The following is a 23,118-nucleotide window of genomic DNA, read 5'->3' as shown; positions in this document are numbered from 1 at the left end:
TGCAGTCATGGATACTAGACGGTGGTGGTACAGGATTGCTTGTCACACTTTGTATGGTTCCCTCACGTCGTGAGTAAATCGTTCATTTAATGGATAATTGGTGTTTCCAATCAATTTTCTTCCTATTTTTCCCTTTATCTTCATTCATTTCCCACCTAAGGGTTGCTTCTTCTCCTTCTTATTGTGGTCCGTCATCCCAGCATGGTATCCCGACTATTGGCATACCCTCATGCAAAGCTCTCTTGATCTCTAGCCTTACTAAATGTTGTTTCCGTAGTCACCCACACCCAAATCTTGAACGCCACAAATGGGCGGCTTATGAAGCGGTTCGGGACCGGGCTCAGGCGAGACATCATCTTCTGTTCTTGGGGCAGATCATAGTCTCAGGCATGGCACGCGCGAGTTCCGGCCTGGATGTACGTGCCGCAGCTGAAAGAGATCCGGAACAATGAGCCTGCCACTTTCTTCCGATTGGTTTATTGAGCAATGAGGCGTTTACTGTGCCGTTAGTTATGTGGTTGGGCACCAGGCTTCGGAGGCCGGGCCACCCATCCATCGTTACTCTCCTATTGGAGTTTCCGGACAACTCTACCAGTTCCTTATGCTTTACTTTCTAAATCATACCTGATCTGTCCTGGGGACAAAGCTTTTACTTCTGCCCTCAATAGCTATCCTCATTGATGGCGCCACAACGGTTGGGAGAGTGATCATAGACTATGAGAACTAGGATATGGAGATTTATCTGTCTACCACTATGTTACACCAACATGCGTGTACCTTCGGCGCTTTTCTCGCTACATAATTCTCGTGCCACTCACTTGCGTGTGATTTACATCTTTCTGTCGTACATTGCCCGTTCGCCATGTCGTATGCCGCGACGTGGCTAGGTAATGCCATCCTTTCCACTAAGAGGCGACCTCGTGTCTCGTATGTACTGGCAATCCAGGGAAGATCAGTATCGCCCCCATTTCAAGTACCTTTTGCTAAGTCCGACTATGTTTATAAACCCTTTTATCTCATAGTCATATAAGAAGGAGGAACATAGAGGCCATGTGTGGCAGCGTAGCAATCATGCGGGGCATTTGCATTAGTTGCCATGCAATGAGCCGGGATGTAACCTTATTTCTCAGAGTATACTATTCAGCCGAGGTGTTCTAGCGTTCCTGTTCGACGATGTCCTTTTCTCAGGGCCAGTCATTGATTGATATTATGATGTCAACAAGTGTATAATGTATGGGTTTCTCACCTTGACAGTAGCCATACTTCGACGTATACACATAGAAAGTAGTTGATATTTGAATTATAGAGACTCGGCATACAGTAGTTCCTTCAATTTACTGCCGATTCTTGCTTGATACATATTCTTGTGGGTGCGAGAAAACTTGGCCCTTTGATCCTTGGTGATAATAGTATTCAGGTAATTCAGCCTAAGGCTTTCTCGGCATTGATTTCTGAAGTCTTGAGCTTTCTTTGTCCCTGAGTAAGCTGTTACTGGTGGAATCAGTCGCTCTGCATATCAATCATGGTTTCTGCAGATACAGCTCGGTCGACATTTCATCTTCGGTCCCGAACTCATCCGGCACTCCCTCCCTCCATCACATCAGATCACATCTCAAAGTATGGGATAACGAATGAGAGACGATGAGATCCCTTGCACGGCATGTAGAGATTCGTCTGGGTCGCCCCGTCCCGTGAGAGTCGTGGAAGAAGCTCGTCTAGCCATTGCTTTTCAGGCAAAGATGTGAATTCGGTGATGTAACTATGTAATTCTTTAGCGAGGCCTATATCTATAAAAGCTACGACATCTCCCGCTCATTCTATCTTTCTGATATCCTCACTCACAGCAGTATTCCAAATATCAAACAACTATCTCTAATCTCAACTTTAACTTGACAAGATGCGCTTCTCCATCATCACTTCATCCCTTCTTCTCGCTCAGGGCAGCTGCCTCGCTGCTCCTCCTGTCAACACGGCCGAAGGCTTCTCTCCAGTCCCGAGAAGCAAGCTCGACGCCCGTGATTCCTATGACTGCAACGGAAGCGGACTCTGTGGTGCGGTCCAGGTCAGAGACTGCGATCAAGCCATCAACAACAGACTGATTCGTAACAACGATGTCAACTATGGTGCACCTGGGTAAGTCTACTCTTATCTGAAAACAGAGTTAGATCTGACAGCCTTTCTCAGAAGCGGGAGACCGAATACGGGTACATGCCAGGGCTACTGCGGTATCTTCATCCAGGGGAGATCTACCTGTGCTCGCACGGGTAATCAGATGTGGTATGACTATCAGGACATCAGACGCAATGGCTGCCGAATCTGCGGCAGTAAGCATTGGGGAGATGGTTGCTTGACTACCATCAACCGTGTCAGTGGCTGCCCTAACTGAGACTTAACAACTGAGACTTGCCAATTGTTATTTGTCAACTGAAAGGAACGGCTCAGCTTGATGATCCAAGTCTTGCAGTTCAAGTCTCTAGCAGTATCGAATGAGAGATCTCATTCTTGAATACAGACTCTATACTTGAGATGTCCTTCTTTGAGCTGGTGAATGTGATTATTGTGCTATATCTACAGCTTCAAGTGAAGAACTATTATTTCACTCCTGTCCAGTCACCGGTGACAATATTGTAGAAGTCGCGAGAAGTATTGATGAGGTACATTAAGTCAAGTTGCGTTTCTTCTCCTGATCTACGTAGAACTGTGCAGTAAAGGTCTACTTCCTCTCCCTCCTCTTGACCATGATCTGCACACCACTAGGCGGATTATTCGCCTCAGCAATCCAATAATTCGGCGGCCTCTTGCCCTCATACTCATCCGCCAATTTAATATCATAATTCCTCAAAGCATACGCCAAAATCATCTTCATCTCAAAGTCAATGAGGAACCGTCCCGGACACGCATGCTTCCCGTGTCCAAAAGTCAAGAACTCAGGCGACGTCGTGACAAACGTAACAGGCGGTGCTTTTTCGTCGCGACTAGCTGCTGTCTCGCGAATCCTTGAGAATCTAAATGGATCGTATTTTAGACCATCTTCGTAGAATTCGTTGTCGGTTTGTGCAGGGTGGCCCATGAAGGAGATGAGTGAACCCTTGGGGACGTGGTGGCCATCTTCTGTCTTGAAGTCGTCGACCATTACTTTGCGAAATACAGCGCGTCCGCCGAAGGAACATAGACGAATTGACTCTCGCGCGACACTGTCGGCGCGCGTCATAGCCTGAATACCACTCTTTGTCCAATTGACAGAGTCATCAGTCCCAAGAATACGATCCATCTCATCGCGAAGGGTGGCAATCGTATTGAACTCCGCATCAGAGCCCAACACGTTCAAAATGAGATTAACAACTTGAATCTGCGTGTTGTGAATTGATCCAAAGTTCTGGGCGACGACGCGACGAGCTAGCGACTCCATGTCGTTGACTTCGTGCTGGCGATGGCGCAGAGCGTAGTTGATCATCATCTGAACTTGGTCTTGCGGTTGCGGTTCGTCAGGATGGTTGTTGATCCTATCGAATCGTTGTTTGAGGAGAGGAATGATCCATTTCTTCATCTTGTTTACTTTTGTATTGACGATTTGGCCGAAGAGTGTTCCGGTTATGGGCTGTAGGATACGGGGGAGACCGCCTGTGAGACCAGCGTTCATGATGAAGAGGTCGTTCATCTCGAGCGCAAGATTCAGATACTCTTTGTTTCGACCTAGCTCATCAGCAATGCCCCAAAACAATTGAAGTGATGTTAGACTTACAGAGTGGAAGTCCAACGGTGAAGCGACTGGCGGCCTGGGCCACGATCATCTTGACAGTCTTTGTAAGGTCAATCCTCCTCCAATTCTCCGTGTCTGTACCAAACTGCTCATCAAACACCTCATGAAGTTCATCCTTCATGTTATTCGCAATAATCTCAATCGCGCGATTGAGATCATACTTTACTACAAGTCCCTGCCACGCATCAACGACATATTTCTCGTGCCCAAGCGACCATCGGACTTGATCGACTTCAGCGAACGCTTGCTCCATGTCGAGAACATCTTCAGGTTGGTTGAGTACTCCTTTCATTTGGCTGTGAGGCAAGAGTACTTCTATTCTGACGCCGAAGCCTGGGATGACGACGGGTTTGCCTTTCTTGAGATACTGCGCTGTGTCAGCGGTAGTTATTGGGAGGAGAGGGAGGCTGTACTTCATGGTATGCTTCGTAGAAGAGTGCCTGACAGTCCGTGAGGTACGCCCATCGTGTACGAAGACTAAAGCGACGAGCACCCTTGGGCTCTCTTATAAGCGGGATATCCGGTGGATAAGGAACAGAAGTGAACTTGTCAATCACAAAGATCGCAAGAACCCCAATGACAAGAATTGAGGCAATTCCCAGCGGACTCGCCACACGAGCCAATAGGCCCAACTCAGTGCTAGACGACATCTTGAGAGAAATGAAGAACTGCCTAGCTCCCAACATGCAGCGAGGGGCCTGCTGTATTTAATCTATCGCATGTCACTGGTGCAGAGTGATGGCTGTACATAAGCGCCTAAGCGCGGCACGGAATTCCGTCATCGGTTGTCCGTTCCATGATCAAAGAGTGAAGGATTGCGCTGCAGAGGAATGGCTATGGATGAGGATCCTTGTAGAATTGTAGATAGTGGTTTGACTACGCGGTAGTGCTGACGGCTAAGGCGTAGTGACATGAACTTGGCGGTTAGGTCAACGACACAAGAGTCCAGAGAAGGGATTCTCAATTCAGACTGCATCATCATAAAACCAACTTAATTATTAAAGGTGAATCAATGTCCTCCAGGGACTGTTGGATTGCATATTGTGTCTGCGTGGTCGTGTCCCGTCCCTCGAAGATGGGACGCGCCACCTCGCAGTTGAACACTTGTTTGGCATATTGACCTAAGATCTATCATAAGCACTTACTTGCTCCTGATTTGAGCGTGCCTGGGATGTTTAAGCCAGTGAATGTGCAATCAGAGCTTCATGTGCCACACCTCTTGTGACCCGAGTACGAATATCGCTGCACATCACCCAAAACGTGTTATTGTGTATTGGTCGGAGGTTTGTACATGACATGCCACCAAACAATAAAATGAGACAATAGTCTGCCTGGTAGAAGAGGGCTAGACAATTGACAAACCGCAAAGATAACAGAAGCAAGTATCGCAACCCCAAACAAAGCACGTATACACTGACATACCAAGCTTCCAACCTCAAGTTCTCATCTCCCCAGAGCCTCAATCCACGATCCAGGGTAGCTCCATCTCCATCTCCACATCCCATCAGGCCAGGGTGTCCCTGAAAACCCACTGAATTTAATAACCCCTCTGCCCCCCAATTCCTTGCACCAACACTGAAAAATTTCTCCTCTCTCACTAACCAACCAGTCCCATTCACGCCCATGAATCGCAATACCTGGACCATGTTCAACAAACAAGATTGAGCCCGGTTAGCTCAATCGGTAGAGCGTGAGACTCTTACGAGTACGCGATCTCAAGGTTGCGGGTTCGACCCCCGCATCGGGCTATTCCTATAAAAACACTTTTTTTTGCCCATCTTAATGTTTATGCTGTATAGATTTTGGAGTTGGAAGTGTGAATCTTTTTGTCGTGAAATGGTGCTCGGTTATCTGAACGTGATACCCCTCTGTCGGAAGAGCGGGGCCGATCGGGCTCTTATCAGTTGATCACTTCCCTTTCTCCATCGTCATCTGCAAGACATTGCTCGTTCAAGACACTCGCTACTTGACATCGAATCTTTCATAATATACGGTGTCTCAATAAACTCAGCAAAGGTTATCCTAAACTTAAGCCAAATTACCTCAGTCTTTTTGTCATTTGAGATCGAGGTCCTTCCCTAGACGCTCAAACGATAAGTTGATCATGGCGAGCGATAAACCGTATAAGCCTGCACTCATTATTGTCGACTTTCAAGAAGACTTCTGCCCGCCTGTGAGTATCGAATCTTCACTGTCATGATCTCATCCAAACCCAGCTAAACATCTCCAGTCCGGCTCCCTCGCCGTCCCTTCAGGCCGCACAATCGCTTCCCCCATAAACCACCTAACAACCCTCCCTTTCCCTCTCATCCTCGCAACAAAAGACTTCCACCCACCCTCCCACATATCCTTCGCCTCAAACCACCCCTCTTCAACACCATACACATCAACCACCACCATCAAACACCCAAACGATCCTTCCAAGAGCTACGACACAACGTTATGGCCAACGCACTGTGTCCAAGGCACGCCAGGCTGCGAGCTGGTACCGGAGCTAGACGTCTCGCGAGTTCATGCCGTTATCGAAAAAGGACAGGATGAGCGCGTGGAGATGTACAGTGCGTTTTATGATCCGTTCAGGGTGAGTGATAGTGGACTCGCGGGCATGTTGAGTGAGCAGGGCGTCACGGATGTTTTCGTGGTTGGGCTGGCAGCAGACTTTTGCGTCAAAGCTACGGCAGAAGATGCGCTGCAGGAAGGTTATACGACGTGGATTGTGAACGAAGGGACAAAGCCAGTTATGCCTGACAAGTGGGAGGAGTGCAAGAGAGGCATGGAGGACAAGGGCATCAAGTTCACATCCATTGACGGAGATGCAGTGGCAAGAATAAAGACATATGGCATGATTTAACAAAAAAAGGATTAAAATTGAATAGCGAAGTGGTACTTTAACATAACTACCATCTTCAATATCGCCATCTTTCGGCGGCTGTATATGTATGTATGGATGCTCTCATCTTTCCAGAATGTTCAATGCAAAAACTCCATGCTGTGTGACCATCCACTCCATCCCAGACCATGTGTGGTAGTGTATCATACTCATACATGTTCTCGTCTATGTAAACTTTTTATCATCCGGTCGCCTCTACTCCTTCAAATGCAAAGTTATTCGTCTATCGCTTTGACCTCTGAATAGCAGCGGCGCTCATCGACGTTGTTGACGCTGAGCGCTCCTGAGCATTGGTCATGGCCAGGGAGACGGGCGTCATGGGAGGAGCAGGCGTGGTGCTGCGAGAGGGAGCGGCACTTCGGTTGTGCTGCATGTGAGCTCGGACGAGATGACCAGCGGCCAAGGCACTGCAGAGAGACAGCTCGCCGGCGAGGACGGCTGCACCGATGATGCGGGCGAGACGGCGGGCGTTGTCACCGGGGTTGGTGGGGTGAGAGCCTCGGACACCAAGGATGTCGAGCATGGCGCCCTGGGGCTCAAGGATAGTACCACCACCAAGAGTTCCGACCTCGAGCGAGGGCATAGAGACAGAGATCTGAAGAGCTCCATTGAGGCTGTAGACGTTAGCATGTGTTCGGCTCGATCTAAGGGACAGACTCACTTCTTCATGATAGTGATACAGTTGGCGCTCTCAACAACCTGAGCAGGGTCCTGACCGGTGGCCAGGAAAATAGCAGCGACGATGTTGGCAGCGTGGGCGTTGAAACCACCGACTGAACCAGCCATAGCGGAACCAATCAAGTTCTTGGCGACGTTGAGCTCAACAAGAGAGTCGACATCGCTCTTGAGAACGCTGCGAACAACCTCACCGGGGATGATAGCCTCAGCAACAACACCCTTACCACGCCCGTCGATCCAGTTGAGGGCCGCGGCCTTCTTATCCGTGCAGTAGTTACCAGAGACAGAGATGATCTGCATGTCATCGAAACCTCCATCGTTGGCCATGACGCTCAGAGCGTGCTCGACACCCTTGGAAATCATGTTCATACCCATAGCATCACCAGTGGTGGTCTTGAATCGAATGTACAGGTTAGTGCCGGCAAGAGCGGTCTTCATGGACTGAAGACGAGCGAAGCGACTGGTAGAGTTGAAAGCCTTCTTCATCATATCTTGACCAGCCTCAGAGTCAAGCCAGAGCTTGGCAGCACCAGCGCGCTCAAGAGTCTCGAAAGCGACACAAGGACCACGAGTCATACCATCAGCAGTGAGGACAGTGATAGCACCACCACCAGAGTTGATGGCCTTGCAACCTCGACTGGCACTGGCAACCAAGACACCCTCAGTAGTAGCCATGGGGATGAAGTAGCTCTGTCCATCGATAACGAGAGGACCAGCAACACCAACGGGAAGAGGCATATATCCAATAACGTTCTCGCAGCATGCGCCAAAGACGCGCTCCCAGTTATAGTTCTCGTAAGGTAGCTTGGATCGGTCGAGCGAGTGGGTAACGTCGGTGGTGGCCTTGTTGCGAGCGATAATGCTTCGTCGAATCTTGACAGCGCGGGTGAAGTCGCCGAGAGTCTTCTCAAGAGCGTAACCAGGAATCTTGCCACGCATAGACAGAGAAATAACCTCCTCGTCGGTCATCTCGCGGACGCGCTTCTCGGACAGGAGCTTCTCGAGTTCTTCGTTGCTTCGGTTGGGTAGGTTGGCAGAGCGAGCCTTGGTCATGTGGAGACCCTCGGCCTCGTCGTCGGTAATAGCAGGAGTGCTAGGTTGGGTTCGCATGGGAGTAGGAGGGACGTATTCGCCGAGAGGAAGAGTAGCGGAGCCGGTATCGTTAAACTGCTGCGCACGGGCAAGCTCGTTTCGGTCGATGTTGTGCTCAGGAACATTGGGATCCTTGATTCCCCAGCGGGCGACGTTGAAGAGGTAGCCGTTAAGAGCGACACTGAGAGCAAGGGCAATGACAATCCACTTGGAGAGAACGGGATCCTCAAGAGACTTGAGAATTCCGCCAACCATGCGGCCGCCAACACCGTAGCCCTGGAAATGGTGGTGGAAAGCATCGTCGTAGGCAGGGTTGCTGGCAGCAGAACCAAGAGCGTAGTGAATTGAAGGGTACTCGAGCTCGTACTTGATGGGAGTCAAGACAGTGACCAAGGTAGGTCGGTTGTTGGCCTTGGCAGTAGCGAGGATAGCATCCAGACCGTTGGAGGCAACTTTGAAAGGGTCAACGGAGAGAGGAGCGATGACGCCGCCCAGACTGCTGGCCCAGGTTCGGAGGGTGGACATGGAGCTGGGATTGCGGAATGGGATCGAGCAGATGTTGACAATGTTGAGAAAGATGAAGCCTAGAATCATCAAGACCTTGAACTTGGGAATACTGCTGCTCTTGCGGCCAAACAGAGGGGTGTCGCCCCTGACGCGGTTCAGCTCATCATCACCCTGGGCGACATTCTCGGCAACACGACGGCTGACACCATCATCCTCAAGGGCCCTACGCATATCAACATGGCGCTTGATACGGTTGATCTCGAGCTTGATGCTGAGAATAGCAGTGTAGAAAGTGAAGAGTAGGATGAAGTCGAAGAACAAGGTCCAGGCGGCCAGAAAGCAGAATTGCTGGAGACCACCCTGAACACCAGAAGCAGCACCAATGACAAGGATGACAATCTCAATAGCGTAATCGCGGATAATCTCAAAACCCTTCTCCTTGATGGCAGCCTGAACAGCATATTGGATCATGTTCTGCATAGAGCGCTCGGGAGATCGCTTGCCAGACTTGGAGTTCTGAGCCTGGATGCGTCGGTGCTCAATGGCGTGGGACATGACAGCGCGGGTGAGGACAATGTTCTTCTCGAAGCCAATGGTGACAACCAAGAAGGGGAGACCCTCGGACAGAAGAATGACACTGATGGGAACACCCAACTTGGTGGTGACCACAAGACCAAAGAGGAAAGCGAAGACAGAGGAGAACAGAGTGCAGATGCCGAGCCAGAACTTGGAACCCATCTTGCGCATAGAGAGGAAGAGGGAAACAAAGGTCAGGTGCATAGCGATATAACCAAGAAGCATGATAACAATATCGAGAGTCTCGGCGTTCTTGAGAAGGTCGAGGAACTCAGTCCAAGCATTGCTAACCCACTGGACAACACTTTTGCGAGTGTTGACCTTGGCAGCCTTCATGATCCATGTTTTCTTCTCGCGTCCGTGCTTGGTCTCAATCTCGACGGCATCTTCGTTGGGGATCTCCTGGGCAGCAGCAAGGAACTCGGGGCCCTCAGAGTAGGGAAGAGCGTAGGCGAGGATGCTGTCCTGGGAATAGGCGGTGAAAGGGTTCTCGGTAGAGGGAAGAGATGTAATAGACAGATTCTGAGGGATAGGCACGTGGTGAGAGCGAGGAGCAGTGCTGGACGATTCGGCGGACAGGCTGTCGGGGAAGACAAGAGTTAAGAGAGCAAGGTGGTCGGCGTCCGAGCCAGCATCGGCAACGGCGTCCTGCTCGACGGCCTTCCAGTTCCAAGCAGTTTCAGGTCCTGCGCGTAGGACTCTGCTACCTTCAACGAGCGTAGACCAATCGGCCTTGCCAAGAGTAGCACTTTCAACATCGGTGTTGAAGAAGCTCTCCTGGAGAAGACCAACGTATGAGGTGCTCGCAAGGACGGCGACAACGACGACGGTGTGGATCGGATGAGAGCACGCGAGTCGGGAGAGGAACTGGGCGATGGGCGTAAGTCGCTTCGAGAACCACGACGGTGTCGTCCTTTCGGTGACGGGAGCCTCGCCGCGGAAGCGCGCGGGCAGAAGAACCGTAGCCATGATGTCGGATTCGATTCGAGGATTAGAAGGGTTATTCGTCGATGTCGTTTACCACATTGATTTTGGTCTAAGCGCAGGTGTAAGTCCGGGGAAGAAGAAACGATCTGGAGAAAAGGCGGGTATTTGAAGTAGCCATTGACAACACCACAACAAAGAAATGGGTGCAGCGATGGAGCAGATGACGAGTATGGGTGAGGCTTAGGCAGATAAAAAGTATTACTTACATTCCCAGATGTGACAGTCCTATTACTTCCAACTATTCGAGGCGGATGACCCAAAAACGCGGTGGGAGGTGGAGGGGCAAGGCGTTGAGGCCGAGCTGAGCTGGGGGACAGCCACAGAAAAAAAAAGGGACGAATCAAAGGAGGCGACAACCACCAACTCGACAAGGCAACAGAGAAAAAGGATTATTCTCTGATGTGAGAAGGGAAAGCGATTACGACTGGGAGAGGGGGAATAGAAAAAAGAGAAGGAAGAAAAAAAGAGGTAAAAGGGGGTCAAGAGGGTGTGGAGGGAGATTGAGATTGATGGGATGGTCCAAGAAGCGGGAAATGATGGAGACCGGAAGAAAGTGGAGGGATATTCAAACTGTCGGTCGGAGGGTCGTAGGATCATAGCCCATAGCCCAGGCGGAAGACGCCTATTCTATTAGGGGACTCAACGTCGGACAAACGACCTAACCAATTAATACCGGTACAGTAAAGCCGAGAACGAATTTGTTGTGGAGAAGGCCCTTCTCTTCCTTTCAAAATGGCGGCGTTGTCACTGAAATTACAGAGCAGACTCTAGGGAAAAAAGATCAAAATGCCATCACCGATTTGTTGAAACCACAGTCTAACTGGCCAATTGGCCTACAAGTGCATGCGACAAACCAATCGGACAGCTTGTGTCATCGCGGTACATTACCACAAGCTGCAAGATTCCGCGCCGAGCATAAGATTTTACGGATGAGTACCTTGTCTGTACCTTATGCACCGCTGTCCGCTGTGAGTGGCTTGCAGACCAGGGCACTCAGTGAATGTGGCGTACAGACCGCGTGGGCTACAGGGAAGGCATTGACTCCTTTCAGGGCGATCATGATGCAAGCAATTGTCTTCAAAAACAGTCAGTTGACTCCTAGAAGAATACAACTTTCTCAAGATATTGTTCTCAGCACGGTCTTCCACCAACTGTGCTACCGCAACATTTTCTTTGTCAAACACTGCATGAATGCAAAAGGGCCAAACGACTGTAACCATGCCACGATCTGACAGACCAAAATGGAACCCTCTCTGACTTCCATGATGCTTGTCGCCTCTCTTTAATCTTAGCTTGCCTTTCGTAATCGTAAAAACCGAATACGCAAATAACCACCACTACCACTGTCGTCACCGACAATTAAATGATGAATAATTACAGCCAATTTTAGTATTGATCTGGTATTACGGAGTACGCGTGGTCCTTTTCAGCTGTCCTTGGATCTGAATCTCTTGATGATTTGTATTCGAGGCGCAGTGACCAAGAATTTTGAAGGCAATTCAACAACGCGTGATCGTAAACGTAAAACGCGCCGCAGCGGGAAGGGAAGTGGAGGGAATACCCCTGATCATCCACTTTCGAGGCCAACCGAAAAATGTCTGAGCTCCAGCTTTTTTTCTTTCTCTTTGCTGTCAAATCTCCATGTTACCTCGAGCCAACAAGACGTAGCATTTGCGGTGGATTGGCAATTGTCTCTTCACACAATCATCCTTCATTCAATTCCTGTTACTCACTGAACTCAATACAAACTCACTATTTGACAAATGAAGCTCTCACGACATCGTCGCAAAATATCGGCGGTCTCATCCGCTTGAATCTCCCCTTGTACGTAAAAAACTCCACATTCTTCATGGTCTTGGCGTTTCGCCCCACTCCTTATCAATCAGTTCCTCCATGCCACCATCACCATTGAAGCTCTCATGAGCAGAATTCTCCGCGCTAGTTGAGCTCTGGTGGGGGTTAAGACGTGGCAAAGCTGCGATCTCGGCTTCTAGTGTGGTTTGAGATGCTCTAGAGGTTAGATTGATAAGATTTGATCTCTTGGACCGAGGTTCTTGAGGCTCTTGAGCGGATATCCGGATCATGTCTTGTGGTGGTGACGTTGATGAGGGACTGGTCCTTGGCTTTGACGTTGAGCCGCATTCGGCTATGATGCGCCATTATTTTCTAGTCTCGTAAATGCCGAGAGGAGTTGGAGTCTTGTTTAGGGGCCGAGGGGGGTTGTTGGATCTGCTGAATCTGCCCGGCCTGCATATTCTGATCAATCTTACTGCGCACAACTTTCGCCGTACTTAATTCTGGGAGCCTACACGGGCTATCATTACGCCGAAAGGAAGTGCATTCTCTGCCATGGCAAACCTGTTTGATGGCGAGGACGTCTGGTGGTCATGAGCTTGGAAGCCTAGAGGCGAACGACCCTAGGGATGTGCTCATATCTTCCCATCAAAGCCGCCTGGGCTCAGAGATTGCTGCCTGTAACATGAAGTCACTGAACAAACATGAAACATTTCAGGTTGCAATATCTCAACGACCATCCGACATTCACTCATTGAGGCCAGCAACTCACGGCCCAGTGCATCGGATGCTACCCGGATCTGCGCAAACCACGACACAATGATGTACAAGCATCGGCGTTTTTGCTTCGTGGGAGAATTGATAAACTTGTGTACGTTGTTCATGATGCAAGAATCGTCTTTGAAAGACGAGACCCTTGTTGTGGTTAAACCCTGACCCGGCCGTTGAAGGTCCACCCTCCGGAAGGTTGTTTGCGGGGCCGTAGACCCTGAGGGCCAGAGGATGCATTGTCATATCATTGCACTATTGGATTATTGCTACTATTTTTCTTTCTGGGGACATTTATTTTCGTCGTTCGAACAAGAAAAATAGCAAATGGGGCCAGGACTCTAAGAAGTGTTGTATGGTCGAAGCTGGAGACGGGATGCCGTGGCCAAAACTTTCTTGCTGCCTTCGTGCATCAAAACTATTCCCGTCATAACATTCCGGATCTGAAACGTCCTATAAAATAAGCATGTTTTAATCAACGCAACTGGTGAGTGATAGCAGCCTTTTCTGACAGAAAAGTCCCGTCATGATACAGTAGCTCAGAGAGCAAGAAATCTAATTGAGGGCACCAAAATGAACTGCTCTAAAGCTCCACCAAGTTGTACTAAACTTACCTAAATCTTTTTGTCGCTTACACAGGTCCTGAGTTTTCTTATTCCCTGAGGGGCAGCTCAACGGCCTACGCAGGCCGATGCCCTAGGCTGCATTGGCCATTGAGTTTTCATGATATGATCTTCGCGCCACTGTTGAGACGTCAACAAAACCATGACAGCGAATGCCTCAGCCTATCAATTGATGCATGGGGTATCTCAAAATATTATAGACAGTACCTCACCGCATATATAGATCATCGATGATACAATACATCAATTCTTGAAGCGCCGGCGCCTTCCGGAGCTCAATTCTTCATCCTCCGTCACAATCAGCGGCCCGCTTCCGATGGCTGCCCGGTCCACCCGGTATCACGCCAACCATACATCGTACGATGCTCCCATATTTCATAACAGCAGCATCTCATTTGTCCACGACCTGAGGCTGAAAGAAAAAGTCTCAAACAAGATCGAGAAAGAGAGGCGCCAATGTACGTGATAAGTCATCATATATGTATGTGTCTCTTGTAATGGATGGACCGGGCCGTGAAAGGGTTCGTGCTGAATGAGGCCCAGCCCAGTCATAAAAATTTCGCCATTCTCTCGTGATCTCCTTTCTTCTCCAGATAAACTCGATCGATCTTGTTTTTTTCTTCCGTCTCTAAAGAAGCTAGTAGAAGCTAGACTTGTCGAAAGATAAAAAAGCAAAAGGATTCTTACCAATTACATGCGTGCCGTTCTTCGCAAGGATCCTTCCTCGCTTGCAGCGATCACGATAATCCCCGGTCTAGAATAAGCCAGATCGAACGACATTCTGCAACTGCGGAATTGAGGATGGATGACAAACACGACAATTCGCCCGACGAGAACAATGGGGTTATTAGCCTCCGCAATAGCCCGGAGAGTACTAATGACGCCGATTCGAAGGATGCTCATGTGTGGCTTGTTGGCGGCGGTATTGCATCTCTTGCCGCCGCGGTCTTTCTGATTGAAGATGCAAAGGTCCCGGGGGATCATATCCACATTCTCGAGGCATCGGCGAAAGCTGGTGGATCAATGGCGACGTTTTCGAAGCCATCATGGGACAGAGGGTACCGAGTATCTGCGATTCGGAAAATGAGTCTCACTTATCATTGTTTGTATGGGATGTTGGAAAAGGTACCGTCGGACGTTGAAGGTGAGACACTCGCAGCCAAATTACACCGATTCAACCAAGCAAGGAGGAAACTCGGCGCATCGGGAACGAGATTAGTGAGGCAGGTCCTTGCCGACAATGGGACTGAGAAGCCTGAGGCTGTTGATGTGAGCACAATGGGTTTGAGTGTCAAGAACCAGTGTGACTTGATGAGAGTTGTGCTTGAGACGGAAGAGGAGCTGGAGGGCCTTGAGATTCAGGCTTTATTTGAACCAGACTTTTTCGAGACGAACTTTTGGGATTTATGGTCGTCGCTCAATAGGTTCCATCCTTGGTGTAGTGCTGTCGAGTTTAGGCGGTGCCTTCATAGGATGTTGCATGAGTTTCCCAATATGGGGACATTATCTGGCGTGGAGCAGGCTCCTGAGGAGGACTTCGAGGCGATCATCAAGCCTTTGACGCAGTATCTGAAGGCGATGGATGTTGAGTTTCGGCACGGTAAGTTCGGGTACTCGTTCGAAGGGACAAAGCTGACCTGTGTAGGCATTCAAGTTAGCGGTCTGGAAATTGAGGATATTGGTTCTGACTTTCGAGTGTCCGCCCTGAAAACATACCAAGATAGCAAGCATGTCATGATACCAACTGGGCCCGATGACCTTGTACTTCTCACCCTTGGCTCCCTCACATCTGGAATGGGATACGGCACAAATGACCAACCACCGCCGACGATGGAGCTTCGCGATTCAGCACCTCATGAGCTCGACCCATCGTGGACCTTCTGGGATAGACTTGCGATGGATCGCCCCCAGACATTCGGCAACCCTGAAGCGTTCTTCGACCGACCCTCAAAGTCAACATGGCTCTCCTTCACCGTCACCCTTCGCGACCCAGCGTTCTTCGAGCACTTACGTAGCTGGACCGGCACACTGACAGGAGCTGTACCACTAATAACCTTCCGCGACTGCCCCTGGATGCTCTCCCTCACAATCCCTCAACAACCATACGTCAGAGATCAACCCTCAGACGTTTTCGTATTCTGGGGGTACGGCCTCTTCCCAGATCAACAAGGCCGCTACGTCAGAAAACCCATGCTCGAATGCACCGGCGCCGAAATCCTCACCGAGCTTCTGCACCTCATGGCCTTTCCCCTGCAACCCACCCTCGAGCGCTCAATCACAATCCCATGCTTGATGCCATTGATCGGGAGTCCGTTCTTGACACGCAAGAAAGGCGATCGACCAAAGGTAATACCCGATGGGAGCAAGAACTTGGGCTTGATGGGGCAGTTTGTTGAGATTGAGAGGGAGGTGACGTTTACGATGGAGTATTCGGTTCGGTCGGCGCAATTGGCTGTTTATGGGCTCATGGGGTTGGATAAGAAACCGCCGGGGGTTATGGGGGAGGATCACGCTGTGTTGACGTTGGGGATGGCGTTGAAGACGATGATGACTTGAGGGGCGTGTAACTGGTACGGACTAGGCGTTAGGAAAAGTAACCAAATGGTGGGAGGGATGGGATATGCTTAGCTTTGTCGTATGTACAGTAGAACGGGACTAGGAGGCTTTTTGATAGGGAAATGGATGCATTGACTTCTCCAAGTGATGACATTGAGGTGAATGTTTGCTGCAACTATGGCTGCAGTATTTGCAGCTAAGAAAGGCAAATGTTCGGGCCTCAATCCTAAACAATGAAAGGGTTTAGGTAATTTGGTATAAGTTTAGAATACTATTTACTAAGCCTGGTCCTCTATCAGGCTCTGGGGTTCATGTTCGAGGTTAATTAGACAATCTTATGGGGATCTCTGCAACAATACGCATCGTAGTGAATAAGAACGAATGGGTACCAATGGATACTATTTGTACATCCAAGGCCCCTGCAAGATAGATCTATTGTTATGTGTTGGTTGTGCTCGTGAGGAGGGCATCTCTCGTATATAACATCCCACAGGATGGTCAAACCTCTATGATCTAACATATCCCCTTTTATGTACTTAACATACATGTTATCACATTTTTAATATCTATATCCCTATACAAACCACTATCGGCCCTAATTCTGACTGATACACTCGAATGAAAGTGGTTTCGAGCCCAGTGTCTTCTTGACAGTGCCATACCCGGGCGAGTTCCCTCTCGGTGTCTCCTCACGCCTGCACCTGAGCTCCTACCTCAAGTCGATCGTAAGCCTGAGGTTGCCTTGCCCTAGCCCATCCGCACTTTCTCCAATTTGTCCCGAAAACGGACCGTGCTGGCCTAACTCTCTTCCTCTTCTTCCTCTTCTCCTCCCCCATCTCCACTTCAAAAAACATTCTCATCTTCCTCACCCCAAACAAATCGAGCACTTCATCAAACTTTCATCCCATTTTATCTTCACATTCCTTTCCATCCTCCACTGTCACTGAACTCATTTGCCCCAAGTCTCCCTTCTCCGTTGCCGTCATGGCTTCCGAGCATGAAGCCAATATGCAGGAGCTTGCGCGGTACCAGCTTGCCTACATCATGCAACACAAAGAAGAGAATCCAGAGCAGGATGAACTGCCAGATCTTGTCCGCGACATGCTGGCTATCACTCCCTACTTGGAACAAGTTGTTGCTGGCCGCCTCGTGTTCAACGAAGAGGCTATCAATGCTCGATTAAACAAAAACTTTGTTGCTTCCGAGTATGATCTCGAAGAGCTTCGCGGTGCATCTTTCTCGGCCGCTGTACGCTCTCACTGGAGACCTGCTCCGGTTACTGCCACTTCCGGCACCGCAAGTAAGCAACCGTAACACTCCCAAACCATCACAAAGCTGACCATTTTCGTTAGACGGGCTTCGTGTAGGTGATCAGCTGGAGGAGTTCGAAGAGGATGCCTAGGAGCCCCATTTGACTACCTCCACTACTGCCACTATCGATTCCTCTTCCGACGGTGCCAGCGATGTCGTCCCCACCGTTGCTCGTGGTACTCATGCTGCCGATTCTGTGGAGATCGCATATCAGAAGGCTTTCGCCCGTCTTGATGCCGGTCTTCGAGGTAAAACACCACATGCCTGTGTAATCTGACCTCATTACTAATATTGTACCAGCTCAAGAAGAAGAGTGCCTCTCTGACATCTATTCCGATGACAACGCCGGTGCTCCTCCAAAGACTCTCCCAGATTTGGAGACAGTTCACTCCAATGATAGCAAGGTCTCAAAGGTCACGGAAACTGCTCTTGCTTTCCTCTCCGAAAGGGATGTGGGTCACATAATTGAAGCCCGAGCACAGAGTTCCAGTCAGTCAATCTCTTCCCGAGAGGCAGAACATGGCACCTCTTCAAAGGACTCAACTATCCACAATGTCGAAAGCGTCAGCATTGAGGCTGCATCCCCACCACCGGCAACCCACCTCCACCACGATGAGGTTGATGAGGGCCTCATTTCTTTTGATGAGGACCCCACTCCTACAGGCACTATCTCGACTACTATCGCAGATGCTTTCCCTCCTACAAGCACTTTTGCTAAGGAGTGGGAAGAGGCCGAGAGTAGCAATGTCGCGCTCGATACCTCCCCTACCCCCGACCACTCTGTCGAGTCTGAACCCGAACCTCCGGTGAATACTTCTGAAGTTGTCCCATTCTCCCCCAGTGGAACTACTTCAGCTCCCGGTGATGAGGGCACTGTCCCTGCCAAGCCACAGTGCGCTTCCGTATCCATCACCGGTGACAACACATTTACACCTGCAACCAATATCCGTGAGGATAGCAATGCTGTCAAGTGCTTCAAATGTGGTAATGACTCTGTTGAGAATGCCATCACTTGCTTTTGCAAACATCAGTATTGTGCTGATTGTCTTAACGACGTGGTCAAGACTTCGATCCATGGGCCGACTCCTTTCCCTCCTGTGTGTTGCGAAATTCCAATCCCTGTTGACATCAACTCTTCTATCTTCGATGAGAAGACTTTGTACGATTTCCTGGGGAAGAAATTCGGGACATCTGATGTCAGTGAACAGGGTAGCATCGGTGAATCAGACGAAAAGTCACTTCCCTCTCCTCATTCTCTCACTTCTATCCCTCGTACCCCGACTACCCCTTCTGCTCATTTTACCCCATCTACCCCATCTGTTGCCTCTCCCCCCTCGCTTTCGACCGAGGAGAAAACAGAGTACTCCTTCAATGGATTTTGTGAAGAGAAAGTCGACAATGAAGACACCAAGTGCCACGTGTGCCACAACACTATTGAGGAAGGCTTGTGTAAGTAAGAATCTGTTGCAGCTAGTACGAAACTAATAACCCCTGTTCATAGATTGTCCTGACTGTTGCTACCAATGCAACAACAGCAGAGCGGACTGCAAATGCGACTGGTGGGATGGCCGCCAGCGCCGTGAAAAGGATATGGCTATCGTCAAGGCGCCAACCCTGCAGACTGCGAGACCCCAAGTTGCGCCCTTTCGGGGACAAAAGAAGCAGTTTGGGGGGGTTTTCGAACGCAACACTGGAGCCCGCCGTGCCGTGACCCAGAATGGGGCATGCCAGCACCCATTGATGAAGCAAGTCAAGTTGTCGGGTCGATGCTTTGACTGTTACCATGTGCTGCCTACGTTCCTGTGGCAGTGCACACGCTGCAAATATTCAGTTTGCAAGCATTGTGGTATGAAGCGGGGAATATTTTCCCACTGATGTTTCCTTGTTGTTGTCACTTCATTGATGATGAAAGTGTTCGGGGATGTATCGATAAGTTGGTGGGGATGGTATGGTGTAAGAAGTCGTGACGGTGATGGGTGGGTGATGGTGATGTGCTGGTTGTGAGAAGCAGTCATGGTGGTGGGAGAAGGTTGCGACGATGAGGGGTGGTCCTGTGTACTCCCGTGTGCTCCTGTGTTCTCCAGTTTGCTCCGGTGTGTTTGGGTCATGTCAAAAGTAGAAATATTAGTCTGTAAGATAGAAAGAATATCGATGAGTTATGTAATTAAGTTCTGTCCTATTTGGCTGCAGGCCTTCGAGGTGGTGCCTGGTCAAGATTCCAGAGCGATCCATAGCACAGCAGTGTGAGCTGGACTGTCCACTGCCAATTCATGTGAAGCACTCTGCTTTGTATCTTTGACAAACTGTCTGCCTATCGAGAGAATGATGCCAAAAATGAAAGTGAATCTTTTCACGTGGATGTTTGCTAAAGGAGTGCTTGTCAATCTGCATTAGATGTTGCCTAACAAACACTGGCGCTTTACCTTGCGAAATTGTGACCAGGCTGCACATCCAGTATCGGATAAGATATGCTCCAGACTCTTGGCTAGACTGGGCATACAAATCTCCCTCTCCTTCCATCTTAACGACGGTCCCAGGGATGTATGTTTAAGTTCGCGATCGTGTCTGGATCTGAAGAGCATCCTAACGCTTCGGTTACAGCTTATTGGGTGATGGCCAACAGTCGCCGATGAAGCATGTACTTGCTCATACTAGAAGACTAGGCCGTAGTCAATTGAGAAGCCCTGTTTCATATTATATTAGACGAGAATGTAAAGGTAAGCCGCGCGATGCAAGCATCAGCTGTCAGGTCTGTCTACTCAGACTGACACTCCAAGAACAATTTGAGAATGCCAGATGATGTTTTCCTGCGGTACAAAAGCTTGTAGCATGCTCATAAATAACATTTAGCTGATACCCAGGTAAGATAATTGCGCTTTACCTACAGGTGTCTTCTTCTATGCCTCGTCATTTGGCATCAAGTACTGATAGCGACACCCTGGTGTGCTAACCTTGCTGAGTTGCGATTCCCATGCATTTCCCATGCATTTCCAATATACTAACTAACTAGGTATTATAGAATAATGTCCAATTAATGAGCTAAATGTGCTATTCGTAGCTCAGTATGTGACTAAAAGCTCACAGTGAGGTCAGTTGCGCGATGCAAGTATTAGCTGTCAGGTCAATTCATAGAAAATAGCACTCTCAAAACTACAATTTCGGAGCCTACTATCTACAGGTATAGTAGCCCAGAAAAGGTTTTTAATAATTTTAGAGGTACTATAGAGAATAAGAGCCGGTGATAATTTTGGCGTATCTTCATTCCATGAAGACTCTCTTTCTCCTCAGCAAAGGAAGACAGCCTCGGAATACTATGGGTAGCGGACCTCTCACTCAACCGATGAGTGGCTTGGGCGCACGCCTCCTGCCCGACGCAACCGTACATCTCTTTATCATCGTTATTTTCTCATTGTTGTATTCATACATTAAGGTACTATTACAAAGCACCATTGGATGCCATCCTTGTAGTGTGCAGCCCCTTGCTCCACCCAACACCAGCCTTTCTCTAACCCAAACCATCTCCAATCTGCAAACCAATATACTCCAACGCGCAAGTCTCCTCCGAGTCTATCCGGGTATCATTTCGTAAATAATCGGAAGCCTCGCTTGCCTTCGCCGTCAACATGCTCAGTTGCCAACAGCACCCATTTACGACGTGCGTGGTATAAACACCATAGACCGCGTTAGCGATCTGGGTGAGGGTAGTTCCCTGAGGGATCTTGTTGAGGAGGACGCGACGAGAGTAAATGGCACAGTCAGGATCGAACACCGACTTGACGTCGATCATATAGATCCGGTCGTCAGATCGGGTCGTCAGAACGAAGAGGGATGGTTTCATTCTCGTTGCTGGCGGGGTGTTCAATCGATCACCGCTGATCCGTCGATGATCAGCTGCCTCGCAAACCTCCCCTCTATTTGAGATAATCATGCGCAATCCAGCCGTCGATATGCGCGACAGCGTCTCAGCAGCCATGGCAGACACGCAGGGTGCAAGCTGTACACTCGAAGGTATAGGGGTATTCTCCCTCACGACACAATCTACAGTCTCCGGGTCCCACCATCTGCCAATCGTGATCGCACAGCATCGGTGGGAGCCGAGGACGGTTCGCATTGGGTTCCGATGGGGCAGGGTGTTGTGTTGTTGAGGGGCTGGATCGGCATCCTATTCACAATCGCAGGTATCAACTTCTGCACCACACTTGTAGCAGAACTCATAGCCGCAGTGACAAACTGCGAGGTATAAGTCAGTAAGTTTACAAGGTTGGCAAGTTGGTTCCGAGGCATACTTATATGGTAACACCCATCAATCTTCTCGATGAGGTGACCGCAGCGAGAACATCGCTTCCAGCCTTCGCTCTGCGCAAGGTCCAAGGTCTGGTCCATGTCGGCCTTCTTCTCGCAAGCACCGGTATGTCGCTTATCCTTGCACTTGGTGCAAGTGACCTCCTTGCAAGCAGGACACTCTGCCTCGTGCCCGTAGCAGGGTTCACCACCATCGGAGATGTTATTAGGAGGGATGAACTCGAGGCATTGACGGTTACTGCAGTACGTTCGATTTATCGTCCTGTGCTCAAGCAATTTCTCGCGGTAACGTTGCACGTCGCTCTGATGCATATGCGCCTCGATGGCTTCGAGAGGGATCTCTTCATAGCAGCATCGGGCGGGGAAGTGCGAGGCAAACAAGAGGGATGTTTTGAAGATGTGGATGAGGCATGGACGGCAATAGACATGTCCGCATATAAGTTCTTGTAGTAGCGTGACTGGGATGTCTTCTGTGTAGCAGGCGGTACAATCTTCCGTTTCTATTTGGGTAGGCTCTTCTGTCTCAGAGTCTTCGGGGGCGACGAGTTGGTGGCTCTGCTGCCCTGTCTCTCCACCTTGTTCGTCATCTGATGCGCCGTCGGAAAGAGTTTTAGACATGTCTCCCGAAGCCTCGCCATCTTCGTCGTCAACGGACATTTCGTCGTTTGAGGTTTCGTCCTGGCTATCTGAAACCCTATTGGGCTGATGCTCCTCTGTGTCTTCTCCGGCCTCGAAGTCTGAGAACTCGTCAGAAAGCCCATCGAACATATTTTCAAGATCCACGTCGCCCGCGCTATCAGGTTCCATTTCAACGCCGTGGTCTTCTGAGTCCTCCGAGTCTTCTCCAGATTGAAAGCCTAACTTTCCGTCAGAGAGATCTTCAGACATGTCACTCGTATACTCGATACCTTCATCGTCCACATCCATCTCGCTGTCAAGGTCCTCCTCGTCATGTGAACTGTCATCTTGTGTATCCGGTTCCTCGCCGACGTGTTGCTCAGGTGTCTGCTCGTTTTGTCTGCCTCGCTGAATACTAACTTCATATGAGCTCTTCACCCAAATGACGGGTAGAGCGTCCTCAGAGGAGGTATCCTCGTCGTAGTCCTGTTGCCCGTCCATGGCGGAAGTTGATGGGAAGTCACGAGCAAAAAAGGCGGATGTTTAGAGAAAAAAAGAAAAGAAAAAAGCGAATATCACAGAACAGCCTTTTTTAAGTTCCAGGGATAGAAGGAAAAGACAAGAAGGTATATCTTGGTAGTCTCTGCAGTTCTCAG

The 23,118-nt window shown here is 49.5% G+C and overlaps 6 protein-coding genes across 6 annotated transcripts; 3 read left to right on the top strand and 3 right to left on the bottom strand.

The window, feature by feature from the left end:
• Positions 1 to 1,897: 1,897 nt before the first annotated feature.
• On the top strand, positions 1,898 to 2,351 carry FTJAE_956 (uncharacterized protein; the record flags this gene model as incomplete). Its single annotated transcript, XM_037356492.1, has 2 exons — positions 1,898 to 2,133; positions 2,273 to 2,351. The coding sequence occupies 2 exons, from the start codon at positions 1,898 to 1,900 to the stop codon at positions 2,349 to 2,351; spliced, it is 315 nt and encodes a 104-aa protein (XP_037211986.1).
• Positions 2,352 to 2,713: 362 nt separating this feature from the next.
• FTJAE_955 (cycloheximide-inducible CIP70 (cytochrome P450 family)) lies at positions 2,714 to 4,410 on the bottom strand (the record flags this gene model as incomplete). The annotated part of the gene is made up of 3 exons (XM_037356481.1): positions 2,714 to 3,693; positions 3,743 to 4,127; positions 4,174 to 4,410. The coding sequence occupies 3 exons, from the start codon at positions 4,408 to 4,410 to the stop codon at positions 2,714 to 2,716; spliced, it is 1,602 nt and encodes a 533-aa protein (XP_037211985.1).
• Positions 4,411 to 5,864: 1,454 nt separating this feature from the next.
• FTJAE_954 (pyrazinamidase nicotinamidase) lies at positions 5,865 to 6,611 on the top strand (the record flags this gene model as incomplete). The annotated part of the gene is made up of 2 exons (XM_037356470.1): positions 5,865 to 5,933; positions 5,991 to 6,611. 2 exons carry the CDS (start codon positions 5,865 to 5,867, stop codon positions 6,609 to 6,611), a joined length of 690 nt encoding a protein of 229 aa, XP_037211984.1.
• Positions 6,612 to 6,873: 262 nt separating this feature from the next.
• On the bottom strand, positions 6,874 to 10,472 carry FTJAE_953 (hydroxy methyl glutaryl reductase; the record flags this gene model as incomplete). Its single annotated transcript, XM_037356459.1, has 2 exons — positions 6,874 to 7,264; positions 7,312 to 10,472. The coding sequence occupies 2 exons, from the start codon at positions 10,470 to 10,472 to the stop codon at positions 6,874 to 6,876; spliced, it is 3,552 nt and encodes a 1,183-aa protein (XP_037211983.1).
• Positions 10,473 to 14,476: 4,004 nt separating this feature from the next.
• Positions 14,477 to 19,776, top strand: FTJAE_952 (myosin-crossreactive antigen; the record flags this gene model as incomplete). The annotated part of the gene is made up of 9 exons (XM_037356449.1): positions 14,477 to 15,275; positions 15,321 to 16,146; positions 16,857 to 16,956; positions 17,195 to 17,531; positions 17,584 to 17,594; positions 17,634 to 17,790; positions 17,843 to 18,991; positions 19,044 to 19,388; positions 19,733 to 19,776. 9 exons carry the CDS (start codon positions 14,477 to 14,479, stop codon positions 19,774 to 19,776), a joined length of 3,768 nt encoding a protein of 1,255 aa, XP_037211982.1.
• Positions 19,777 to 21,047: 1,271 nt separating this feature from the next.
• Positions 21,048 to 22,963, bottom strand: FTJAE_951 (e3 ubiquitin ligase ARI10; the record flags this gene model as incomplete). The annotated part of the gene is made up of 4 exons (XM_037356438.1): positions 21,048 to 21,536; positions 21,623 to 21,704; positions 21,742 to 21,772; positions 21,829 to 22,963. 4 exons carry the CDS (start codon positions 22,961 to 22,963, stop codon positions 21,048 to 21,050), a joined length of 1,737 nt encoding a protein of 578 aa, XP_037211981.1.
• Positions 22,964 to 23,118: the final 155 nt, after the last annotated feature.

The sequence above is a fragment of the Fusarium tjaetaba genome (genome assembly GCF_013396195.1).
Source record: "Fusarium tjaetaba strain NRRL 66243 chromosome Unknown NRRL66243_c0000021, whole genome shotgun sequence".
Taxonomy (NCBI): domain Eukaryota; kingdom Fungi; phylum Ascomycota; class Sordariomycetes; order Hypocreales; family Nectriaceae; genus Fusarium; species Fusarium tjaetaba.
This window is presented reverse-complemented; position numbering and strand designations above follow the sequence as displayed.